Source organism: Amblyomma mixtum, chromosome 1 (assembly GCF_055824585.1).
Source record: "Amblyomma mixtum isolate Tamu chromosome 1, ASM5582458v1, whole genome shotgun sequence".
Taxonomy (NCBI): Eukaryota; Metazoa; Arthropoda; class Arachnida; order Ixodida; family Ixodidae; genus Amblyomma; species Amblyomma mixtum.
In genome coordinates, this window is record NC_143012.1 from 107,520,556 (window position 1) to 107,545,334 (window position 24,779).

At 50.1% G+C, this 24,779-nt stretch overlaps 3 protein-coding genes across 3 annotated transcripts in view; 1 reads left to right on the plus strand and 2 right to left on the minus strand.

Moving 5' to 3' along the window:
* The window catches only part of LOC149367469 (alpha-amylase-like), a 322,554-nt gene that overhangs the window by 275,126 nt on the left and 22,649 nt on the right, over positions 1–24,779 (minus strand). The window contains exons 2-4 of the mRNA XM_089574342.1: positions 24,304–24,396; positions 18,189–18,385; positions 13,731–13,885 (exon numbers count right to left, since the gene is read on the minus strand). Coding sequence (XP_089430468.1) covers positions 13,731–13,885; positions 18,189–18,385; positions 24,304–24,396 — 445 coding nt within the window. The remainder of the gene's footprint in view (positions 1–13,730; positions 13,886–18,188; positions 18,386–24,303; positions 24,397–24,779) is intronic.
* On the plus strand, positions 210–5,884 carry LOC149367474 (uncharacterized). Its single transcript, XM_089573212.1, has 2 exons — positions 210–889; positions 5,721–5,884. Exons 1-2 carry the CDS (start codon positions 340–342, stop codon positions 5,882–5,884), a joined length of 714 nt encoding a protein of 237 aa, XP_089429338.1. The 5' UTR covers positions 210–339.
* On the minus strand, positions 7,076–9,558 carry LOC149367475 (uncharacterized). Its single transcript, XM_089573321.1, has 4 exons — positions 9,394–9,558; positions 8,404–8,606; positions 7,483–7,686; positions 7,076–7,238 (listed from the first exon to the last, which is right to left on the minus strand). Exons 1-4 carry the CDS (start codon positions 9,556–9,558, stop codon positions 7,076–7,078), a joined length of 735 nt encoding a protein of 244 aa, XP_089429447.1.

The following is a 24,779-nucleotide window of genomic DNA, read 5'->3' on the forward strand; positions in this document are numbered from 1 at the left end:
ACAACAAGCAAAAGAAAAGGAAGAAGAAATAAATTCAGTTTAAGAAATGCTGTTTCGTACCAGCAGAGATCTGGAACTCTCCAAAGCAACAGCAGAGCAGCTTGAAAAGAAAGTTGGAAGAGAGTTTTCGATTGATCGATTCAAGCACAGTGATGATGACATGAGATTGTATACCGGTCTGCCGTCATATGAAACGTTTAAAACAATTTTAGTTTTCTGCAATCCAGGGGAACAGGGAGAAACATCAGACTGAAATCTTCGTCACAAGCACACCCATCGCAGGCAGGCAGGCTTAGAAGCCTCAAAGTGGAAATTGAGTTTTTCCTCTTTCTTGTGCGAATGCGCCTTGGACTTTTCGAAAAGGACGTTGCTGACAGGTTCTGTGTGTCAACTGCCACAGTGTCAAGAATCTGTATTACCTGGGCCAGTTTTTCCTTCACGAAACTAACACAGATACCTCTGTGGATGTCGAAGGAGCACATTCAAAGAGAAATGCCACTATACTTCCAAGGAAGGTATTCTGCTACAAGGGTTATCCTGGACGCAACGGAAATTAAATGTCAGGCAGCCAGCGCACTGGCACTGCAGTCAGCAACATTTTCATCATACAAATCAGCAAACACCTTTAAAGGACTGATTGGCATCTCACCCGACGGTACAGTGACCTTTGTCTCTAATTTGTTCCCAGGATCCATTTCTGACAAAGAATGTGTGAGCAAGAGTGGTTTCTTGGCCCTTCCTTTCAATGATGGTGATGTTGTCATGGCGGACAAAGGCTTCAAAATTGAAGAAATGCTCGAGAAAATCAAGGTGGCCTTGAATAACCCGCGTTTCCTCAGAAGAGGTCAGCTCAGTGAAGAGGAGGTGAAAGAAACTGAAGAGATATCATCCCTGCGTGTCGTGTTCGTCGACCAAGCGACGCAAGGCCGCTCCAGCAGCCCTTGCCTCCTCCGCGCATACTCGCAGCCCGCTTCCAAGAAACAAGCGCGGGCCGGCCTCTCCCACAAAAGCTAGCAGGCGTCTTCCCCGACGATATCTGATCCCTACAGCCCCGTCGACTAACGCATTCCCCCGTTCCCCCTGACTGGCACCATGCCGTGACCATCCGCGCTCCCACAGCAGCGGAGTGCTTTCTTGTACACTCGCCCTCTCTCTCTCTCTCCCTCTGCTGTAATAAACCTCCAGTCTCTACCCAGCAACTGTGTTGAGAGGTTCCTCGCATGCGGGGCTCGCACGCCCCGAACTAACACAACCATTAACACTGGCGACGAGAAGCTGGATTTAGAACGCACGCAGTTCGAGGTGTCACCGATGACTACTGGAAGACTACACGGTGGCAACGAGCCTTTTAACGGCAAGAATTGGTCATCATGGATACAGCGCCTAACATTCTACTTCGTGGCAAATGATGTCTCCGACGAAGCAAAGAAGCGCGCGCTCCTCCTCACGCTATGCGGAGCCGACAACTTCGAGACTGCCTGTGCGCTGGTCGCACCGAAGACTCCTGGAGAAGTCATCCATGAAGATCTGGTCACACTTCTCCAGAAGCACTTCGATCCCAGACCATCTGAGCTGTACAGCCGGTACGTTTTCCAGCGACGTGACCAACAGCCCGAGGAATCTATCAGCAGCTACGTCGCAGCCCTCAGAGGTTTGACAGCCGATTGCAACTTTGGGGTGCTAACGACAACGTCTGCAACATCGACGCCTCCGACAGAAAGCCATACAGCCGTCGTAAAGAACCCCACCATAATGCCCCAGGACGTCATGCTTCGCGACAGGTTCGTGTGCGGGATCCGCGACGAGCACCTCCAACAGAGACTGTTCGCGGAGAAAGACTTGACGTTTCAACGTGCTTTGGACCTGGCACTGTCATCAGAAAGTGCGCCAAGGCAGCACGGAGGACTCAAGGGAGCGACGAGCTCCGCAGAAGTGCACAAGACTTCTCAACCCACCAAGGAATGCAAGAACGCACCGCAGCAACGGCGTTGCTATCGATGTGACGGCCGGCACGAGGCTGCTACCTGCAAGTTCAGGACGGCGCAATGCCGCTTTTGTTCCGAGAAGGGTCACATCGAGAATGCTTGCATCACTCGGAAGAAGAAAAGCAAGGGAGACAAGTCCAACACCAGGAAAGTAACGCACAGTGTGAACGCTCAGTCCACGAGCAACGACACTTCGCACAGCGATCCATGCTGCGAGCTTCACGTAGTAAGTGGGCGAAAACCCTGCCCCAAATACATTGTTGACGTTGAAGTCGAGGGAAGGCACCTAACTTTCGAAGTCGACACGGGTGCATCATGTTCTCTGATTGTCGAGGCTGTTTACCACCAAACATGGCCAACGAACGCCCCGAAGCTTTCGAGAGAACCCCTTGACTTACGCACTTGGTCGGGAGAGGAACTTCGCACCCTCGGATCGGCACAAGTTCGTGTGCGATTTAAATCAAAGGAATGTGTGCTACCACTGCTGGTGATGAAAGGAACTGACTGCAACTTGCTAGGACGTGACTGGTTTTCGGCGCTGCACATCTGCGTGCAGGGAATTAACCAGGTAGCTGAGCCAAGTCAAGAGCTCCGGGAGGTTCTCGCACGCCATCCTGATGTATTCAAGCAAGACATCGATGGCTACGTGGGACCGTTGGTTCATTTGGACTTGGAAGAAGGCGCAAAGCCAAAGTTCTGTGAGGCACGTCCAGTACCTCTAGCCTACCAAGAGCCAATGGAGGAAGAGCTCGACCGTCTGCAAAAGCAAGGCATCCTGGAGCCGACGCAACATGCCGTGATGGCCACACCTTTAGTGTGGGTGCGCAAAAGGGACGGCACATTTCACGTTTGCGGCGACTACAGGAGCACGGTAAACGCAGTGGTCAGGAAGACGGCGTACCCGCTACCGACAACCGCAGAGGTATTCGCAAAGTTGCGTGGTGGCACCATCTTCTCAACGCTTGACCTCTACCAGGCCTATGAACAGCTCAAGGTCGACGACGAGACAGCCGCATTGCTCACCGTAAGCACCACCAAGGGATTGTTCAGGGTGAACCGGCTGCCTTTCGGAATATCTGCTGCGCCAGCCATCTTCCAGCGTATGATGGAGACAACGCTAGCGGGAATTCCAGGGGTGAGTGCTTACCTTGACGATATTATTGTCAGTGGGAAAGACACTACAGAGCATGCGCAACGCCTGTACCAAGTCCTGTCGAGGCTAAGCGAGAAATGATTGCGCCTCAAGCAAGTGAAATGCCGCTTCGGCATAAGCTCAGTCGAGTTTCTAGGACACAAGATTGACGCTAAGGGTGTGCACACGACCGAGGGAAAGGTCCAGGCAATCTTTCACGCGCCGAGACCGACTGACAAGACCTCTCTGCAGGCCTTCCTAGGGCTCCTAGCATTTTATGATCGGTTTTTGGAGAACAGAGCTACGGTTGCCGCAGATCTATACAAGCTCCTCGAGAAGAACAGGCCCTGGGCGTGGGAAAAAAAGCACCAGGCTGCGTTCGATGCGCTTAAGAGGTTGATCCGATCTTCAACAGTGCTTGCGCATTATGACGAGACAAAGCCTCTCCTTCTGTCCGTGGATGCGTCACCATATGGCGTAGGCGCAATTCTCGCTCAGAAAGATGCGTCCGGCAGAGAGGCTCCCATTGCTTTCGCGTCGCGAACCTTGGGAAGCGCGGAGAAAAACTACTCCCAGCTGGACAAGGAGGGTCTCGCGGTGGTTTATGGAGTGAGCCACTTTCACCAGTATATCACGTGACCGTATTAACAGATCACCAACCGCTCCTGGGCATCATGGGAGAAAGGAAACAGTTACCTCAGGTGCTCTCACCTAGGATGACCCGATGGTGTTTAAAGCTAGCCACGTACGACTACGATTTGGTGTACAGGCCTGGACGCCTGCACCAAAATGCTGACGCACTCAGCAGGCTGCCACTGCCCGCCCAGGTAGATGAACCATGCCCACCTGGAGATGTGCTCATGCTGGCTTCCACGCCAAGCTTCGAATTGTCCCCATGTCGACTCGCGGAAATGACCCAGGAAGATCCGTTACTATCCCGCGTAGTGAGAGCTGTCGCTATTGGAGAGCTGCACAGGTTGCCAAAACGGCGTTCACTAAGCTTAGACCTGAGCTTTCGCTACAAGAATGTTGCCTTCTGAGAGGTATCAGACTGGTCGTTCCGCCGAAAGCGAGGAAAGACGTGCTCGTCGCGGCACACTCTGGTCACAGGGGCATAGTTGCTATGAAGGCATGCGCTCGAAGCTATTTCTGGTGGCCCGGTGTCGACAGGACATCGAGAACCTGGTCGAAAGGTGTGCGGCTTGCTGCCAGCAACAAAGAGCGCCACCCAAGGCACCACCTCCCGATTGGAAGCGCGCGACAGCACCATGGCACACAATCCACGCTGACTTCGCGGGCCCCGTGGAAGGAAGGATGCTGCTAATTGTTGTCGACGCGTACAGCAAGTGGCTCGAAGTGCGCTGCATGCGAAACATACTGTCGCCGACTTTGATCGAGGAACTACGAAACCTGTTTGCGACTTTCGGCATTCCCGAAAGGCTGGTAACAGACAACGGCCCGTGCTTTGTTTTTACGGAAATGGAAAATTTCCTAAAGAAGAACAGGGTGACGCACATTACGAGTGCGGCCTATCATCCAGCCACTAATGGGCAAGCCGAAAGAATGGTTTTCGAGACGAAGCAGGCTTTGGCCAAGGACCAGTTTGGACCATTCGCGTGCAGACTGGCTCGATTTCTCCTCAAGCAGCACACAACGATTTCAGCGACGACGGGCAGAACGCCAGCAGCACTCATGTTCGGTCGCGAACTCACAACGGCACTCACACGCATTCAGCCACGACCTGCTGAGAAAGCGACCTCTGACCACAGAGTGGCTAATTCGCCGAGAGGAGTGCACGTAGGACAACCGGTCTTTATCCGAAACTTCACAGGAAGCCCTGCTTGGATTGAAGGAACCGTATTGAAGAGGCTCGGGCATCGATCTTGGCTAATAAAGTCTAAAAACGGAACGGTTCGTCGGCACCTGGATCACATTAAGCCAGATGCAGCAGCCTACCCGACGGATGATCCGCCCCCAGACCATCGGATGAACGGACCAGCAGCATGTGAACAATACACTGTGCCGGCTCCGTACGTGGTCACGCTGCCAGCGGAAACTTCGCCTGTGCTCGATCTGTCTACAGCGCCCCCCTCCGAACATGGAGAACCGCGGCCAGTCTGGACGACCGTGCGACACAACCTTGCGGAGACCAACGCAACGCAACAGCAAACGCTAAGACCCCAGCGTGAACGGCGCCCACCCGACCGATACGGTGACCACAGCCAAGGAGGAAGGGATGTCGTGTTCGTCGACCAAGCGACGCAAGGCCGCTCCAGCAGCCCTTGCCTCCTCCGCGCATACTCGCCGCCCGCTTCCAAGAAACAAGCGCGGGCCGGCCGCTCCCACAATAGCTAGCAGGCGTCTTCCCCGACGACATCTGATCCGTACAGCCCCGTCGACTAACGCATTCCCCCGTTCCCCCTGACTGGCACCATGCCGTGACCATCCGCGCTCCCACAGAAGCGGAAGTGCTTTCTTGTACACTCGCCCCCTCTCTCTCTCTCTCCCTCTGCTGTAATAAACCTCCAGTCTCCACCCAGAAACTGTGTTGAGAGGTTCCTCGCATGCGGGGCTCCCACGCCCCGAACTAACACAACCATTAACACTGCGGATACATGTTGAGCGACGCATACAGCGCATCAAAAGTTTTCACATCTTCGATAGGCTTTTACCACTTTCTCTGTGCCCTATCATTAATGAAATGTGGATTGTATGTGCTATCCTAACCAACTTCCAGTCTCCGCTGGTGCAACAATCTGATGAGTGAATGTTGCACAAATCTGCTCCTGCCACAATAAAAGGCCAGCTTTGCTTTGCTCTCTTTTTTTCGGAGCCTTGATGTTATGTTGTATGTGACTGCAAATAAGTGATGCTTTAAAACTTGCACAGGACTTTGTGAATAAAGTAGCTGTACAGCCCATTACCGGTCTCCTCACAACCATGACATTCATTTACACGGACATGAAAGAGGAAGACAAAGGCTGCAGGATGCAACATACAGAATACAATGTGCATGCCAGAAAATCTGAGTTATCATTAAATGCACCCATTTCACATTACGAGTTGACACAAGAACTGAGCAATATAAATGTCAGTGCTCGACTTCCTTATTCACTCAGGTAAAGCAACAAGGTCTGGGTGGTCTCTTTCATCCCTTGTCGCTTGGTTACCAGAGAAGCACACTAAGGAAGTCTGGCATGAAAAACCCAGTTTGGCACATTAGGAGCTTTACAACATAACAGTGCAACAATAAGCAAGAACAAATGGAAGGATGAGGTTGTATAGACAGGCATATGAAGGTGGAAGTCACCAGTGCCACAAAGAGTGACATGAATGCCAGCAGTGACTTGGACACTCCAAACTGGTTGCTGGGTATCCATTGAACCAACGGAACAAGTATTTGTGTGGGCACGGGGTACAAATGAAGATTTGTAGGATTCCCATGTATTTTTCAGTGTTGATTAAATATTTCGACATGCTTGTCATCTCCATCACATAACAAAAACTAAACTATTCTATTCCAAGTCACATAAGACACACCCTAGAGTACAGACGGGAAACTTTAGTTGCTATGATTTCTTAACGGTTGCTACCACACTAGTAAATGCAGATCACCACGTGGTACTCGCTGGCCTTAGTCCTGCAGTGAATGAAATGAGAAAGCAAATTATGCTGAAGTTTTCATGCCTCACAAGAGCTATACTTTACTCACATATGACAGAGGAGAAAAACGAGCAAAAATTTGGTGTCTACATTCCTTTAATTATACTGATACGAGGTGGCAAGCCAAAGAACAGGACGACACGATGGCAGACGAAATACAATTTTAATGGCTGCGGGCCTTAAGGTAATTTCGAGGCCATGTATGGCGAGAGTACAGAAAAAAGAAGTTGTCAAGTTTTCGTTTTGCAACAGCCCAATCTTGAGCAGAAAACTTGATGCGGTCAATGATCAAGAACTACTCAGAAAACACAACAAAATCGGTCCAAGATAAACCATATAAAGCCATCTGGCCAAGGACCTGATAGTAGTAGTTATGGCCATGGTCCAGCCTAAACACGCCCATACTGTCCTTCTTGAGGGAGTGCCCATCCCCCATATCGTCGGGAGTTTTTCCCTTCCCGTTTTTCCCTTTTTCTAGCGGTGCTGTTATTTATTCTCAAATTTTGCTTTTATGTGCATTGTTGCGACCCTTTCTGTGAATGCCTATTTATGATTAATATTTTGTGATTTCTATTTTATTTTAGTGCAATATTTTTAACCTTATAACAATGCTTTGTACTTACTCCCCCCCCCCCCCCCCCCAATGTAATACCCTCAAATGAGGGCCTTTGGGGGTATTTTGAATAAATAAATAAATAAATGAACCTGTATGGGCACTTCACCTCAAGAAGGCCATGTAAAGGAGTTTCACACGGGTCGCAGACCAGCCTATCCGGTGAAGCTCCCAGCCATGGACACGAAGGGTCCACGACCAATCCACTCCGAAAGGCCTCAACATCATGGCCCCTTGCTTTCATCACAGTCACGTACCGTTGCACAGCCGGCTGCTCATTCGTAATGCCGTACCTGCAATAAAAAAGGAAGCCAACATTTCACTTTCGCCTCAAGAGGAACTTTCACCTAGAGCAGAGCTGGGTGTCCTCGCCTGGTCTACAGCAATAAAAGAACTGTTCGCATTGTATTGTAGGACAGTCGGCTAATCAAATAATTAAGATAAAAGAACACATGCTGTTCTGATCCTGACTTGGTGTATATTCACAGCAAAGAAGCAAATGCTCTCTCTCCAAAGGAGGCCCTCCAACTAATGGAATCCACTGATTTGCAATAGATCACGACAATCCACTATTATGACAATGCAGCAAACAGATATGAGGAGAGCAGAGGGGAGCTTAACCACCAGCTCTTTCTTATTCTACGAGCACAGCCCAGTGTCCAATGTGACGACACCCTTTGACCTCTTTTTGAAAAGGTCTTTAAAGGGCAACAATGATTTCTTTTTTTCAGAAGTCCATATATTTTCCTGAAATTCTTATGGTGAGCTGTTCAGGCAACCTTCTGTACGCCATGTCATATGCTCCACACCTGTTGATATTCCTTCTTCATTTTCTGAAGAAAGAAATTTGGACCTTTGGTCATTTCAAATAAACATTGATTAAATTTATCACTCGTGGTCACCTGTTGTGCTATTCGACGTGCACATAGGAGGCTTCACAGCACTACCCATGACGCCATGTGTTGTTTGAAATCCACTTTCCGCACTTTAAAAAACAAGTCCTCACTTACTGAACAGCCCTGACACGGGACAAGTCCTTGTCTGCGGTCAGGTTCTGCAGGCCTTTCTCTGTCCACGTAGGGCGCTTGACCACAACCCCAAATGACGAAGCAGTCAATCGATGGACGCGGGCTTTTTTCCATGTCTCACTGCCAGACTGCTGCCTCGTGTTTTTTTCAAGGTCCATGGCCTCCTGGCTGGATACCTGCAAAGCCTGGAAATAAAACATATTTTAGATAGTTGTTGATATAACAGCTGTTCACCTGTGTAACCTGTCGCCTAAGACTTACTTACATTGGTAGTGCTGTTTGCTATGTCTCTACAGTTTTGTGTAGACAGCTTAAAAATATTTTTCTCAAAAAAAAGGAACAACATTTTCAAGCCCCTACCGCACAAAGTGGTCTAGCAATCGCACACCAAAGTTTTTCTCACCACAGAGGCAGTAGCCAGTATAAACAATTCATTCAATATTTGAGCGGCCATAGCGATGACTGATGTCAAGGTTACTGTTCTGCAACTGAAATCGTTGCAATGGACACCTGCTAATTAAACTACCAGCTGCTAGTTGTTGGTTTTTATTTTTTTTTGTCGTTCATGTGTGAACATCTATTTTTAATTATTTCAACAGTTACAAAACAGAGTGCTGTGCGATTTGCTGCAGCTAGGTTCTCAACATGGAAGGTAAGAAAGAAACAGCACAACACGGAAGCCACACTACGGTCGGATACAACTGAAAAAAAAAAGACATTTCCCCTCAAATGATCCCCCACCAGCCAACGGTGTCAAGCAATTTTCATTGTGCCCCGGTCAATCTGATTAAGGCGTTGTTAACTGCCTTCCATCTGCCACTTCTTGTGATGACGCTCCCTGGGATTAACCACAGGATCCTTTGAGGGGGAATGCCATCCAGAGCGTCGTCGGCCTCATTGAGTCATGCACGAGGTGGATCAGCAAGCCATTTACTCGGTTATCTTCAGCCTCCAGGTAAAAGGTGCACATACCTTAAGGATGGCTGCTTGAGCGGCAGGGAAATCCCCATCTTGCAGGTGCCACTTGCGACATGACTGAAACAGTTGTGGTGGAGTCGGCATTTCTGCAGTGCCAGCATTTGTGCACACTATTTCTGGTGCCACGTGGACTTGAAATCCATGTGGCACGAGAGGCATAAAATACTGCAAAGGACTCCCAACTGGTGTCGGCCCAATTGTTGAAGATGCTTGAACAAGTTCAATGCTTTCAAGGTGTCTTGAAAATGGCGAAGGACACAGTTCACCAATGCTTGCCCCAAGTGTCCTAATTCTTGAAGAAAGGTCCTCAAATGGCTGGTCGTGCTGTCTTGCGTCGTAAACCCTGGTGCTGATCGGCAGTGAGAGGCCACCTTGTCGTACGCTTTGCAGTCCACAAACTGCAAAGGTAGAGGTGCGAGTGGGCTGCTACGAGGGCGCCTCCACTGCTGTGGCAGCTTGGTGCATGCTACCTCTGGTGGATGTTCCTTACAGCCATTGGCCTTTAATAGCAACAATAGCTTTAAAGCGGCTACACTGTGGCTACACGCTTCACAGGCACCAGCTGGGCAATCCCATCTTGCAGACGCCACTGATCCACAGCTTTTCAAAGTGAGGCAGACCTCATAGGGCTTTGACGCCTTCTTCTGGCTCCGATAACAAGTGCACTTGACATGCACCTCATCAGGCCTGCAAAAAAATACGAACATTTCACGTCAACCATTTAGAGAAATTTTTGACCACTACATACTGATACTGGTTTTTTTGTACACTTTCCATTATAGCTCTATGCAACCTATTTGGTGAACTATAGATATGCCAAATAATGATGCTTGCTTGAAACTGCATTACTATATGTAGAGCTCAGAATATATGTTTTGTTCTTTTTAGGTACTAGTATCCTATGGTGCTCCTGCTGCTCTTGTACGCCAGCAGCATGAACATACGCTTGTAGCAAGGGCCTCATTCGGCAGACAGAATGAGACATGTTCTCAGCGTGGAGGTTCCCCGCAGACTCTGTTTTTGACAAAGGAAAACGAATTCTAAAAGATGTGGGAGTCAAATAGAGAGAGATATCTCAAAGGGCAAAGCGGCTAGATGTTTATTTACGCTGCAGCGCGCCTCCCGCGACCGACGAGCGGAGCAGATGTGCCAGGCGTCTTGAGTTACCGAACACACGGCACCGGCGTGCCGCGTCGCTTCCCGCTTGCTTCCTCTACGCGCTTGTTCCAAGGGAACAGAGAGCAGCCCAACGCAGCACGCTTGTAGTCACTAACGCAGAACACTACACAGACGCAGGCGTGTCCAGAGCGTCCGAACTGATGCCCGCGAAGCAAGAGATGAGAAATATAAAAAGAGGTGCTTTCACGGGTAATCCCAGCACGCAATCGCTGCAGCATAGCCACACGAAGCTTAAAAACAAAAGCGCAGTGCTCACAACAAAGCAGCTGCGGCAAGCCTTCTGGTTACTTGTGTAACACACCGCTCCAGAGCTCTACAGACCAGAGTGCAAAGCTCAACGCCACTTCAGAGAACGTTAAGTACGAGCGCGCGTTCGTATCGCATTTTCGCGCAACATGACGCCTGACTTCTAGTTTGTGCGTTAACGGTTGTTAAACACGCTACGCTTATATTTTTCCTAGTGAGAAGACATGCTGCGGTTCGCAACTAGATTTAAACGCGTTCTCTGAAACTGACGTGCAGCGCAGACGCGCTTCACTGGTATGCACGGACGCAGCAGAAGCACCAAGAACGCGAATTTTTGCAAGTCCGGGAGAGAGGCACTAATACTGTACCTGCAGGATGACACGGCAACGCGCACTGTCGACGGGTCGCAGTAAGTCTCGCATACCAGCTTGTAGCTTCGCTGAGAAATGCGGCCGGACGGACCGCGCACACCGTGGGCATCACAACAGGAGTCCAAAAGCCTTTCCGAAAATTCGCCCCGGATGATATTCAGGTCCCTCGACCACTGCAAATTTTCCGCCATCGCTTCTACAAACGCAGCCAAAGTGCTGTAGACATGCCACAAGGTGAAAACTAGCGCAAAGGCTGCGAGAAGGGTGCAAAGATGCCCAAAATATGGCGCATGGAGCCGACTAAAGTTGCTGATGATGATGCATGCCAAATTGCCAGACTGAATTTTCTAAAGGGTCTATTGTGTGCTTCAGCGTGTTTGTTAATGGCGATCGTCGCTTGACTATACCGCTTACACGTGACGCTTCTGCTTCCGTAGGCATCTTGAGAACTTGCCCATTGCGCCAGTGTAAGCATCCTTGCAGTCGGCACAGGTTATCTTGTATATTTCAAGTAGCACACTGTTTCAAGTGGCCCTTGTCGGCTACGAGAATGGCAGTTTCGGTGTATTTGTCTAGGCTTTGGATGGGTTTCTTCTCGAATTCATAAAGCAGTGCAGGTCCTGCAGTCGACGTAGTTAGCCGGACGATGCGATATTGTACCACATTCTGATCGAAAAGGGACCACTAATACCCAAAATGGAGCTGTTGTAATTTATAAAACAGTAAAATGCGTGTAAAATGTATGTTCAGACACCGATTTCTACGCGCAGATCTCGTAAGCTACGCACCATCGCCATGCACATAAAAACGGTGGCAACCCTTCCATTTCAGTGAGGCCGTTGCGAGTTTCAATGAGCTGGCGGGAAGATTTTAATGCCAAAATTTCTCGGTGATCTTTTGCTGCCGGACAAATGTCAACATAGCCAGAAGGAGCCAGAGAACCACTTTTGTTGCGGAAGCAGCACTACGCTAGGTGTGAGCGATTTAGCGGAGCCCCGGAAAACCCCAACTGCGCATGCGCGAGGAGCGAGTGACGTCAGAGCAGCGCGGAGCCGCCACTGACTCCTAGGCTGCGCGGGTGACTCAGAGGTGCTGTCGTCGCTGCGCCAGCAGGACGAGTGACGTCACAAGGCGCACAGCTGCGGCACTGGGGCCACCGCCGGCTCCTCCGCTGTGCGGGTGACTGAGGGGTGCCGCCGCCGCTGCCATTGCCGCGCCATTGCTTCCGCAATTGTACTCCCGAAAGGCCATTGATCAAACCAGAGCCAATTTTTTTTCTAAAGAATAATTGCATGCAATATAATAACGTACGACCAAAGTGAAAAAGCATTATTAGTAAATTGGTAAATTGGTTTTTGAGGAAAGGAAATGGCGCAGTATCTGTCTCACATATCTCGGCGGACACCTGAACCGCGCCGCAAGGGAAGACAGGAAGGGGGAGTGAAAGAAGAAAGAGAGAAAGAGGTGCCGTAGTGGAGGTCTCCGGAATAATTTCGACCACCTGGGGATCTTTAACGTGCACTGTCATCGCACAGCACACGGGCGCCTCTTGCGTTTCGCCTCCATCGAAACGCGGCCGCCGCGGTCGGGTTCGAACCCGGGTGCTCCGGCTCGGTGAAAAAGTATTATCAGAGAGTTTTAGCTGAGCGGGTTTACTGTCCGCTCCGCTCGCAGTTCCCAGCGGAGCCACAGCGGAGCGTCGCGCAAGAGTAGAGTTTTAGCGCAGCGTCTTCCCCGTCCGCTCAAGCGGTGTGACTCGTTGCGCCTCCTAGTGGTGGTAAGTGGACTTGCCAGAAAATGGTTATAAGTAAGCCTCTCTTATATGTGCGTGAATAAATAAATGATAGCTGTTTACGTTTGCTGTATGCTTTCTGGTAGCAACAGCGATTTGGTTTTAGCAGTGAAGCTTTCGTATTACAAAAAAAAAATTAAATGTCTGCCACTGCGAGAGCCAAGCCAAGACCACGCAAGTCACCCCTCGCAGCGTGCGCGTGTACGCATTTGTAGCGTTGTCTAGCGTGTGCATTCATCCCCTCCGCGTGCGAGCGTCGATCGTGATCGAGTTACGTTCGCAAGTTATCCGACACCGCCTGCAATCTGTTCGCCATGCCAAAAAGTATCCGGCAAGACCCGCGCTCGCGGCCGCCATGTTGAATGTTTACGTTTGGTTCGGCTAGCGCGAGCCCAGAAGGCTTTGCGCGAGGCCCGCTCGTCGGCCCGCTCCGGACTCCGCTTGGCTCGCGCGGGAGCGGGGCGGAGGAGCCGTTCCGCTCGCGCGCTCCCGCCCGAGCGCTTCGCGCATGCGCAGTAGCGCTCCCGCTAGCTCGCTGAGCGGAGCGAGCGCACAAACCCGCTCAGCTAAAACTCTCTATTATTCTAACGTTTCAGTGCTACGCAAGGCGGACCTTTCTCTCACATCGCGTGGCGTGTCTTCGCGCAGCGGTGCGGGTCGCAGTAACGGAAAAGCGTGGGCAAAGCGCCACACATTTTAAGGTTGCAAATAACGCTACGGAAGTCCTAGAGCAGGACACTTGCCTGACTCCCGCCTTGTTGCACCGATGCACCATATCACGCAGTTGTGTCTCGTTGCCGCTGCGACTGTGGATGTTGTAACTGACAGGGTGGTAGCGCTCCATCCAAGGACGGTTCACCGGTTCCAAGATGATGCCATGCTCGGTCACCGGTGACGTCTACGGAGGAACAGAGGAGCGAAATGACCGGTTGTTCAGCACTGCGGTAAAGCGAACTGCATCGACAGCTGTGGCCGCAGGAAAATGCTGTTGCCAGTCCGAGAGCTGGCAAGAAATGTGGGAGCGTGTAGTAAGTTCGGATGCAGAAGTATGTTACGTTTATAGAGCTACGCTAGTATTAGAACCACGGGTAAGCTTCAGTGAGTGCCTTATGCTGAGAGTAGCCGCGTGCAATAACCTGGCATGGGTATGTGGTGGGCAATGGCTGAGGTGCAGCGTAGGCGTGCGTCCCGCCTGGTCACTCGCCAGCACTGATTAAAACCTAGGTAAGGTCATACGAAGTTTGACCAGACGTTTCTGGTAATGCTAATTGAAGAAAAAGATGGGGCGGTGCGAATTGCTGATACTGGTCAGAGTTTAGGGAGTAACGGAGGGGGGAGTGTGAAAGGTGCAGCGATTTTACAAAAATTGGCAATGTTTAAGCTGGTTGTCGCTGATATTTTAAGGGACAGCCATTGATTTACAAAAATTGACAATGTTTAAGCTGGTTGTACCTGATATTATGAGGGAAAGCCATTTTGCTGCTCTGCATGATCACAATACTTTGTTTTTTTGTCTTGGCCGCCGCGTTGGCTCTGTGGTTATGGTGCTCGGCTGCTGAACGGGAAGGCGCGGGTTCGATCCAGACTGCGGCGGTCGAATTTCAGTGGATGCGAAATTTTATAGGCCCAAGTACTGTGCGATGTCAGTGCACGTTGAAGCGTCCCAGGTGTTCGAAATTTCTGGAGCCCTTCACTACGGTGTCCCTCAAAGTTTATGAGGCTTTACCGCTTTGTGACTGTAAACCCTCATAAACCAAACTTACTTTCTCTTTTACAATTGTGTGCGCGCTTTGCGTGAAGAATGCTTTTAAAGTAAGCGCTATGTCCCTGTTTACCCGTTCTTTCTTCTTGTTTCAGGCACTGTTCATCTATATTAGTGAGCGCGTGGCCTGTCCTTCCTGGGTCTGCGTTGTGTCGCGCACCTTTTTTACCGATAGCAATAAAAATAAGGATGAGGCGGAGTGCGTTGGGCGGGCACTCTGAGATGATGAACAGAAGTTTATTGATATCCGCCAAAGGAAAGTATACAGCAGCTGTACCTTCACTAACGTGAAAACTTGCGCTTGTTTATTCATACTATCTAAGCTGCAGCGAATGAAACAACTAGGGATGGTGGACAAGAAAGCGCTGCGTGTGTCTTTAAATTCTTATTCGCTGTCTCATCTTTATGATGCGCTCGAGCTTGGCTGCTGTACCTTACCGGCACTAACCTGTGGCGCGGAAATTTGGCGGCTAGGGAAGGCTTGGAACTATGTTAGGAAACCGCAGAGAGCTTTGCAAAGGAATGATGACAGCTGTAAAGTTGACAGCTGTAAAGTTAAGAGACGGGAAGAGCGTGTGAGGGAATAAACTCGCACTAATTATTTCTCACTTGAAGCCCACTGGAAGAAATTGGCTTGGTCAGGGCATGCAAATGAGGCAGGATAACCGGTGGTCGTTAGGAGAACGGGCACGACTTCAAGAGAAGGCAAGCGTATAGCACGGGATGGGATAGAATGAGGCGGGCGGATGAGAGTAGGAACTTTGCAGGGATAAGGTGGCCGCAGCTGGCAATGGTTTATGGGGGTTTAACGTCCCAAAGCGACTCAGGCTATGAGGGACTCCGTAGTGAAGGGCTCCGGAAATGTCGACCACCTGGGGTTCCTTAACGTGCACTGACAACGCACAGTACACGTGCTTATAGAATTTAGCCTCCATCGAAAATCTACCGCCGCAACCGGGATCTAGCGCGCGTCTTTGGGGTCAGCAGCCGAGCGCCATAACCACTGAGCTACCGCGGCGACTAATTGTAGAGATATGGGAGAGCTCTTTGCCCTGTATTGCATCCGCGCGTTGCGGCCTGTGCACGCGTTCTTTGCACGGAAGGTTCTATGCAACGAAGGTTGAAATGCTCGCGTGTCATGCCGCGTTACTGAAAAGCCACCTAGAACTTCTAGGTGGCTTGGGCTGTTGTTTTCGTCCAGTGCGGCCTCCTCCCCATCTCTCCGTGCCTACAAAAGGGCCATGAAGGGATCGTTTGGCGGATCTACTGGCTGACCAATGCATCAGTAATGTGTTCGTACCTGCTGTCTCTGTCAGCTGTAAATAAAGCCGTTTCTCGAAGCCAAACGTCTCTCTGGGGATGCCACACCCTGCAGTGGACGTAGCCAGGACTATGATTATGACCATGTATCAACGTGGCCAAAAGAATGCTTTGCTAAATGTCCTCGCAATAGTCTCATTACATATTCACTAGGTGATTGCTTGGCACTGCCAATTTTTTAAAATCACGTCGTCTGTGCCGCTCTTAATTTTGGAGTAAATTGCAGGCGCTGAGTAGTTGTGCAAGAAAGAAGAGAAGACACGAGGAATTAAAACACCAACTAGCTCGAACGAAAACTATGCTTACTCTTAACATACAGCGGTTGCAAGGTTGCGGAAAAATTCCTCGCTTGTTTCTTCATACGTTAGCCGATGAATGAAATAATTTACTCTAAGTTATTTGAGAAAGAGTGAAAAATTATAACGACAACTTCAGACCATAACACTTAGCACGTTATTTGCAAACGTAATCGACGCTCTAAAAGCTACTTTGAATTTTTTTAGCAGGTTTGGATGTTATCGTAATTGCGTTTTATGTTCGGTAATATGTATATTTAACTTTTCTCTCTTAGGTAATACTTGTAGTCATGTTAATTTTTCTTTCATTATTCGTGTAATATTGTGAATGGGTCGTTAAAGATGGGCAAACTTTGATGATGATAACACTACTGGTTGGGTTGAGGCATATGCTCGTTAGTAAAGTTTTGTTTCCTCGGCAACTAGTATACAGTTTGGTGACCGCATCCTTGCTTTAAAGCATTCAGTGCTCTAGAGGGCTGTGCATCGCAGTGTAAACCGTGTGTTGCTCATATCTAGCTTGTGTGTCCATAGCACTCTATCTGTGAAAAAAAAGTCAGAGGCTGTTTTAAGTAGAATGCAGGAAATTAGATTATAGAAAACACGCCTTATTTTATTGCTGCAGTTTTATTCAAACCTTTTTTTTTAATTGGAGTGCGTTCTACCGCGTGGCAGCTATGAAAATTACAGCCGCTTGCTGGTGCTTCGTGAAAGGATCAGCCCCACAAAGGCGCTACGTATGACTATCACTCATACTACAGAAACAGCCGCACTGGTTAACGAATGACGGAGGGGATTCGGATCTGAGGAGAAGTGCACAACGGTCAACTTGGGCTTCCCGTTCGAAATCGGTTGCCCAAGCTGACCTTCGCCGGAAGTTATAAAGTCAAGTAGGTAGAATGGCTGCGAGCTGGAGCTGGCTGTTATGCATAGCCTGCTTCCTATACATCAGGACTATGTTTATAGCTGTAGACTAGACACGGCTTTACTTTTCACAATCTATCAATACAGAATGAAATGCATAAAGAGCTTCTTAGTACGGCGTGCGGACAATATGCACCGGTTGCAGACTATGTAGTAAAGTTTATTTTATCTCAGTCTAAACTGAACCATGGAGACTATGCGGCGGGTGCGAAAATTATACCGCAATTAATGGTAGTTACTCTTTTTTCTGGGTAATGTGGCCGGGACGACGATGACGCCAAACCGGGCCTCCTAACTTGCGACAGGAAGCACTTTAAAAATGTTGGCAAACTAAAAGTACTCTGAGAGTAGAATGTTTTCGATCGCCAATTTAACAACATTTATACGTACATATCCTTCGCGTTCTGCTCATAACCGGACGGTACCTTTCGTACTAACGACGTTTGGCCAGCAAATGCTTGCCCATACTCTGCCCACTCTGTTAAACTATTTTTGCCAAAAATAAGTTAATATTTAAAATGTTAATGAGAAATGAATAGATTAATTCTTTCTCTCGCAAATGTAATTTTTTTCTGGTTTCTTGCAGTGTGTTCCTCCTGTGTCTTTTTGTATTTTTGTGGGTTTGTTGCTATGCACAGTTGCTGTTATTCGCTCATAATGTTTATCATTCACATTATGCCTTTACCCTTAACACACACATACACAAAATCTGAACTACGTGTAATAAGAGCTACAATGTCTGGTAAATGTACTGGTAGAACTGTTATTACCGACACCTCGCTGTCTTGCCATGTAATGGGGCCCGAGCGCCGTCCAGTGAATTAACGTTCACTTTTCGTCTCGGGTCCCTCATTTCTCACTGAAATGGAAATGAACTTCAACTTGAACCGTATGTTTACCTGTACAGCACCGTATCCATGTGGACCAAGAAAAGACTCGCACTCCTCAGCGATGTCCTCGAAGCGCCACTCGAACAGTTGCACAATGACGCTGCGGAAGGGCAGCATGTTGGTCTGCAGCGTTCCGGGGCGCCCCTTGGTGGTAGTGCTCGATCCGCTGCGCGGCGTCCGTCCGCTCTGGGGCGTGAGACGTGTGACTGCGCCGTGTTAAGGGGCGCCATGTCATCAAGCAGGCGACGACATTCGGCTTCAATCGCTGTGCTTCACCTCAGACCGCACATACCATCTCATATGCACCAGTATCTGCCCGACGTACAGTGCGTCTCGACAACTGCAATGTCTTCAGTTTTTGTGTAAGACCACCATAGTGAGCGCAAGGCGTTTGCGGCGCACGCGCAAAAGAAAAAGAAATGAGTTCTTTCCCGAAGGCGCGCGCGGCTGAAACCAACCCCCCCCTCCCCCCCCCCCCCCCCCCCGCGCCCTTGATGAAACGGGTGGCGCGCGGACAGATGTTCGAGAGAATTCCAGCAGGTTGATGCGGTGATCAGCTTAACACACAAAATGGCGGTATGGGTGCTGTATCAGATGTGGCTATCAAGCAAGCGGCCTGATAACATGTCAACGCCCCTTCTTCCTTTCCCTTTCCCTCGCTGCAGCCGCAGCTATAAATCTATGCGCAATAAAGGACCGGGGGTCTTTTCTGGCCTAGCTACTGATGTGTCGCGTCTCTGCATGAAGCGATCGATACATGGTGTCAGAAGTGGCCCGGTGTGCCCAGCTGGATTATTCAAGCAGCCGAAGCAATGGACATCGTGAAACCGCCGGGACCACTGCAGTTGACTGGGAATGTCAGAAGAAACTGGCTAATATTCAAGCAGAAGCTGCAACTGTTCCTGACAGCGACGTCGACCGCCACCCCAAAGTCAGCAGCAGTCAAAGCAGCGATCCTTCTAAGCGCTGCCGGCGACGAGGCACTGGACATATACAACAACTTCAGCTACGCGAAAGATGAGTGCAAAGATGATTACGACACGCTGCTCAAGAAATTTGACAGTTACTTCGACGGAAAAGAAAACGAAGTCTACGAGAGGCATGTATTTCGTATGCGGGTACAAGGTGAGTCCGAGCCATTTGAGCCCTTTGCACGAGACCTCAGAACGCAAGCTAAGCTCTGCAATTTTGGTGGCCTTGAAGAATCCATGGTACGAGACCAGATTGTTTTCGGCACTAATAGTACCCCGCTCAGAGAAAAAATGCTACGAGATAAGAGTCTCACATTGCAGAAAGCAGAAGAGATGTGTAAGGCAGCGGAGACTGCCGCGCAGCAAAATGCTACCTGGTCCAAAGGCGACGTCCACGTTGACTACGCCGTAAGAAACCAGCCTGGTAAAGAAAGGCGGATTCGATGCAAGCAGTGCAACCAGGCGCACGCGCCGCGACAGTGTCCAGCTTACGGGAAGCGCTGCTACACTTGCAACAGAATGAATCATTTCTCGTTGTGCTGCAGAAGTCGCCAAGTCAACCAAGTACAGGAAGAGGTGGAAAGCGATGAAAACTTCCAAGTTTTGGACGTCAGCATATGTAGTGTCAACAGGCAAGCAGGGCTAGATTGGACAATGCACGGCCAGATTGCCGGATGCGTCATCAGTTTCAAAGTTGACACGGGCTCCCAGGCAAACCTTCTTCCCCTCAGCATCTTTCGACGCATCTGCAGTACAACGCCCCTGCGCAAGAGTACAGCGGTTCTTACTGCCTACAATGGCAGCGTTATCAAGCACGTGGGTGTCGCCACAGCATCACTGCTCCTGAACAAAGCGAAGCACGAGACGAATTTTTTTATCGTGAAAAAAGGCCGACAAGCAATCCTTGGCTTTAACACATGCCTGCAATTTGGCCTCATTCCATCAGTTGTCGATGCCGTTAACATGCAGGATGGGCATGAAACACCAGAGCAAACGGCCCCGCACCTTTTCAGTGGAACCGGCTGCGTCAAACGACACTACAAGATGGTCCTGCGGCCCGGTGCGGTTCCAGTCGTACAACCAGCTAGGAGGGTACCCTTCTCCCTAAGGGAACCACTACGTGAAGAGCTCAACCGCATGGAGAAGGCGTCCATCATCAAAAGGTTAGACGAGCCCACCGAATGGGTGAGTCCCTTGGTCATAGTTCGCAAAAAGAATGGAAGCCTCCGGGTGTGCATGGACCCAAGAGAAATTAACAAGCACATCATGCGTGAGCACTACCCTATGCCCGGACGTGAAGACATTGAGTGCGAATTGTCAGGGGCGCGACTGTTTTCCCGCCTTGACGCAAACTCCGGCTTCCACCAAATACCGTTAGATGAGGCCACGTCGCGAATATGCACGTTTGCGACTCCGTTCGGCCGCTACAGATTCCTTCGGCTCCCTTTCGGTATTTCGTCTGCTAGTGAGGTCTTCCAGAAGACGCTCGCAGAGATCTTCGACGGCCTGCCAGGGGTTCATGTATATGTTGACGACGTGCTAATCTGTGGCAACAGCAAACAGCAGCATGATGAGCGCTTGCGAGCAGCACTGAGAAGGGCAGAGGAAGCTGGTCTTACGTTCAACCGTGAGAAGTGTGCCTTCGGTGTGAAGGAAATAACATTTCTTGGAGACGTCATCAGTGAACATGGCATACTGCCGAGTTCTGATCTAATTTCAAGCATTCAAGCTATGCCACACCCGAATGACAAAAGTGCAGTCCGCAGAATGCTTGGAGTCGTTAACTATTTCCGCAAGTACGTGCCTCGACTGAGCGATAAAACGGCCCTACTTCGCAGCTTGGTGAAGGAGAACGTCGTTTTTGACTGGAGTTCGGCTCATGAGCGTGAGTGGAAAGAGGTCTGCGAAGCATTAACAACGCCTCCTGTGCTGGCCTTCTTCGACGCGAAGAAAGAAACCAAAATTTCGGCTGACGCATCTGGGCTAGGGTTAGGCGCAGCATTGTTGCAGAAGCATGGCAGTGAGTGGCGCCCAGTCATGTACGCTTCGCGAGCGCTCACCGATAGCGAAACACGGTACTCGCAAATCGAGAAAGAAACCCTGGGCATTGTTTTCGCATGTGAAAAGTTTCACCAGCTGGTATATGGCCGCAAGATTGTCATTGAAACGGATCACAGACCTTTGCTGGCAATCGCGAAAAAGGCAATCGGAGATATGCCACCAAGGCTGCAGCGTTTCTTTATTCGTCTTCTTCGTTATGACTACGAACTGCAGTTTGTTCCTGGCAAGGACCTGCTGTTGGCGGACATGCTGTCCCGTGCTCCTGCCGTCCGTGCCGTCCTGGAGTCAACCGAAGACGTCGACGTTCATGCTGTACAGGTCCTCTCAAGCATAGTAAGCACACCAACAAAACGGCGCCTGCAAAGTGAAACTTTAGCGGATCCATACTTGAGCAAAGTCTTGGAGCAGGTGGCACAAGGAACTAAGATTGAAGGAGAGTTAAAGCCATTTGCAGCAGAACTATCGGAAATTGATGGAATACTGCTGAAAGGATGCAAAATTGTCGTACCGAAGACAATGAGAGTGGAGATGCTGCAGAAGTTGCACGCGGGACATCTTGGGCTGAATAAAAGTAAAGCCAGAGCTCGGGGCCTGATCTTCTGGCCAGGAATGGGCAGTGCCATTGAAACGCTCATTCGCAAATGCAGCGCATGCCAAAAGTACGCCTACAAGCAAGCTTCTGAGCCTTTTATTTTGTGGCCAACACCCAAGGTGCCATGGCACCGGGTGGGAATCGACCTTTTTCATTTCGCTGGTGACATGTACGTAGTGGTGTTTGATGCGCATTCAAACTTTCCAGACGTTGAGAAGCTCGCCGTCACCACTGCGCGCGAAGTCGTTACAAAGGTTACGTCTATTTTTGCGCGGTACGGAATTCCTGCCCAAGTGTGTACCGACAACGGACCTCAGTTTGCTTCCCAAGAGTTCGCGGAGTTTGCACGGCGCTATGACTTTGTCCATATTACTTCGAGCCCTGAATTTCCGCGGTCGAATGGTTTGGCCGAGAAAGTACAAATAGTGAAGCGCATTATGAAGAAAACTGCAGAGTCTCGTGACGACTTCTGGATGGGTCTTTTATCATATCGCGCGTCCCCATTAGAGGACGGACAATCACCGGGAGAATTGTTGCAGGGTCGTCAGCTGCGCACTACTCTGCCTGAATGCAGCGTCGAACAGGAGCGCCCGGTAGTCAAGCACCGCCAGTCGTCCAAGGGCAAACTACTGCCTCCACTGCAGCAAGGCGACACGGTGCGGGTTCGTGACGACCGCCAATGGTCGCGCAAAGCGATGGTTCTCCAGAAGGTGGCTCCCCGATCCCACATCGTGAGAATGGACAACGACCGTCTTCTAAGGCGTAATAGGCAACATCTGCTGCGAACCCAAGAGCACTACAACGTCATGGATGACAGCGACGACGACGTGGACATCCGCTCCGAGGCTACAAGAACTTCAAGTCCTGGTACCGCCGATGAACAGGGTGAGCCACGTGATGGACTTGCCACAAGCACTCGGCTCACAGCATCAGGTGCAGCTGGTGGATCAAGCATGGACTTGCCACGTGATGGACTTGCCACAAGCACGCAGCTCACAGCATCAGGTGCAGCTGCTGGATCAACCATGCCAGCCATTCCACGCAGGACAACCCGGCCACGCATGGAACCTAAACGGCTGACTTATGATCACAAGTTTCGGCAAATTTCTTAGAGCATTGTCAAAACTGATCTTTTCACAGAGGAAAGAAGATGTATCAGATGTGGCTATCAAGCAAGCGGCCTGATAACATGTCAACGCCCCTTCTTCCTTTCCCTTTCCCTCGCTGCAGCCGCAGCTATAAATCTATGCGCAATAAAGGACCGGGGGTCTTTTCTGGCCTAGCTACTGATGTGTCGCGTCTCTGCATGAAGCGATCGATACAGGTGCGGAAACGTCGATGAATGAAAGGGCCCAATGTAGAAGAAATTCGCTCAAGTAAAGCCCTTGCATTGTCTAGTTGGTTCAGGTTTGAAGATGTAGTGAAAACGGGCCACCTCCACTTGTGGAGGTGGCCAACGCGCAAGTTTCAGTGGCTGCCCCTTCCGTGTCGCCTTACACCGTGAAATGTCCTTCATTAGTGGCCCCAAACAATAACCTAATCAGAAGCCGGTCCCTGGAAGTGACGATTTCTCTGCGTTGGAGTCGAAAATTCGTGGAGCGGCTTCAGGCAATGTGACTTAGTGCTCTGACCTGAGCAAGACAGCACAAACCTCTGCATGTGAGTCGATTATTCTATCCGCTCCAGCAAAAAGTGTCCACGTCACTCAGCGACCAGATGACAGCCAGACTCTACCACATAAAGGTCATTCCCTTGCCTCAGAAGAGACGAGGAAAACAGCTGCAGTGGCCCGCACCTTTCGTCGAAGTTGTGAGTCAGTGCGCCGCAGAAAATACGGAGCTTAAAAGTCTGGCTGATCCTCTGCGCGTGTCCTGCGGTCACATGTCCCAGCAACGTAGCCTGGCACCCTGAAGACCTTTCTCCACTTGGTGCTGTCCTTTGAGCCCGTGATTTTCTCGCCTTCGCAGCTACCTTTGTCCTCTAATGTGGCTGGTCTTCATCCTCGTGCTACTAAAAGCCACCAAAAGTGCCGTTCATTGTGCGTTGGAACTGCGCTGTTATTATAGTTCGTTTAGCAGAACTGAAATTATTTTTGAAAGACACGTGTGTTGCCATTTTGGCGCTTTAGGAAGCTTGTTTATTGTCATCCACAACGCCTGTCCCTCTCCGCCCCGTATCAACACTCTACGCGACCACCCTGTGCACCCTTCAAACAAAAGTACTGCCGAGGGGTCTTTCATATGACACCGCCTACGAAGGCCACAAGGCGCAACTTGAAACTCGAATGATTCTCGGTATCACATGTTATGTCTGTGAAGGGGCGAGATCGATATTGCAAACGCATGCTATATTTAAGGTGACAGGTCTTGTGTGGGTTGAGTGGGTTAAGAAGGGAATACGTTTAGACTACTTTGTCAGACATGCTCCACTTGTGCTCAACGTGCTGTCTGTTCCGCACGCTCACTCCTCGTGTACGGCTGGTAGCAATGCAAATCCGTACCTCTCGTCACGTTCCGTGTAAAGCCGAAGGGGATCGAGGGCTCAGCGGCGCTTGCGTCATCAGAGGGCCCCGGGTGTTCTCGTTCGCCAGAAGCTGCGTCAGCGAGAGAAAACGTTAGCGCTTCGCGGCGGAGACGAGCAGCCATTTAGTCGAGGATCACAGGTTTGGCTGTGTTCGTCAGCATTGATTCACCCACGCGAGAACACCATACAGCCTTTTAAACCTACGTCGGAGGTTTGGGCGCCATACAACCACTCTATGCCCTACTGAAACGTCCCACAGGACGATTCCCGTAAATTCTGTATCTGCTGCGCATGTTCTATATCGAAGCCATATGGAAACTGCAGAGTATGCGCAGACTTTACTTAGAACGTACACGGAAAGATGGGAACGCCAACGGACTCCTCTGACGTCACACACATTATAAATAAATAATGAGGAATCTGTACGGAAGGCTTGTGGGACCCTACGAAAAG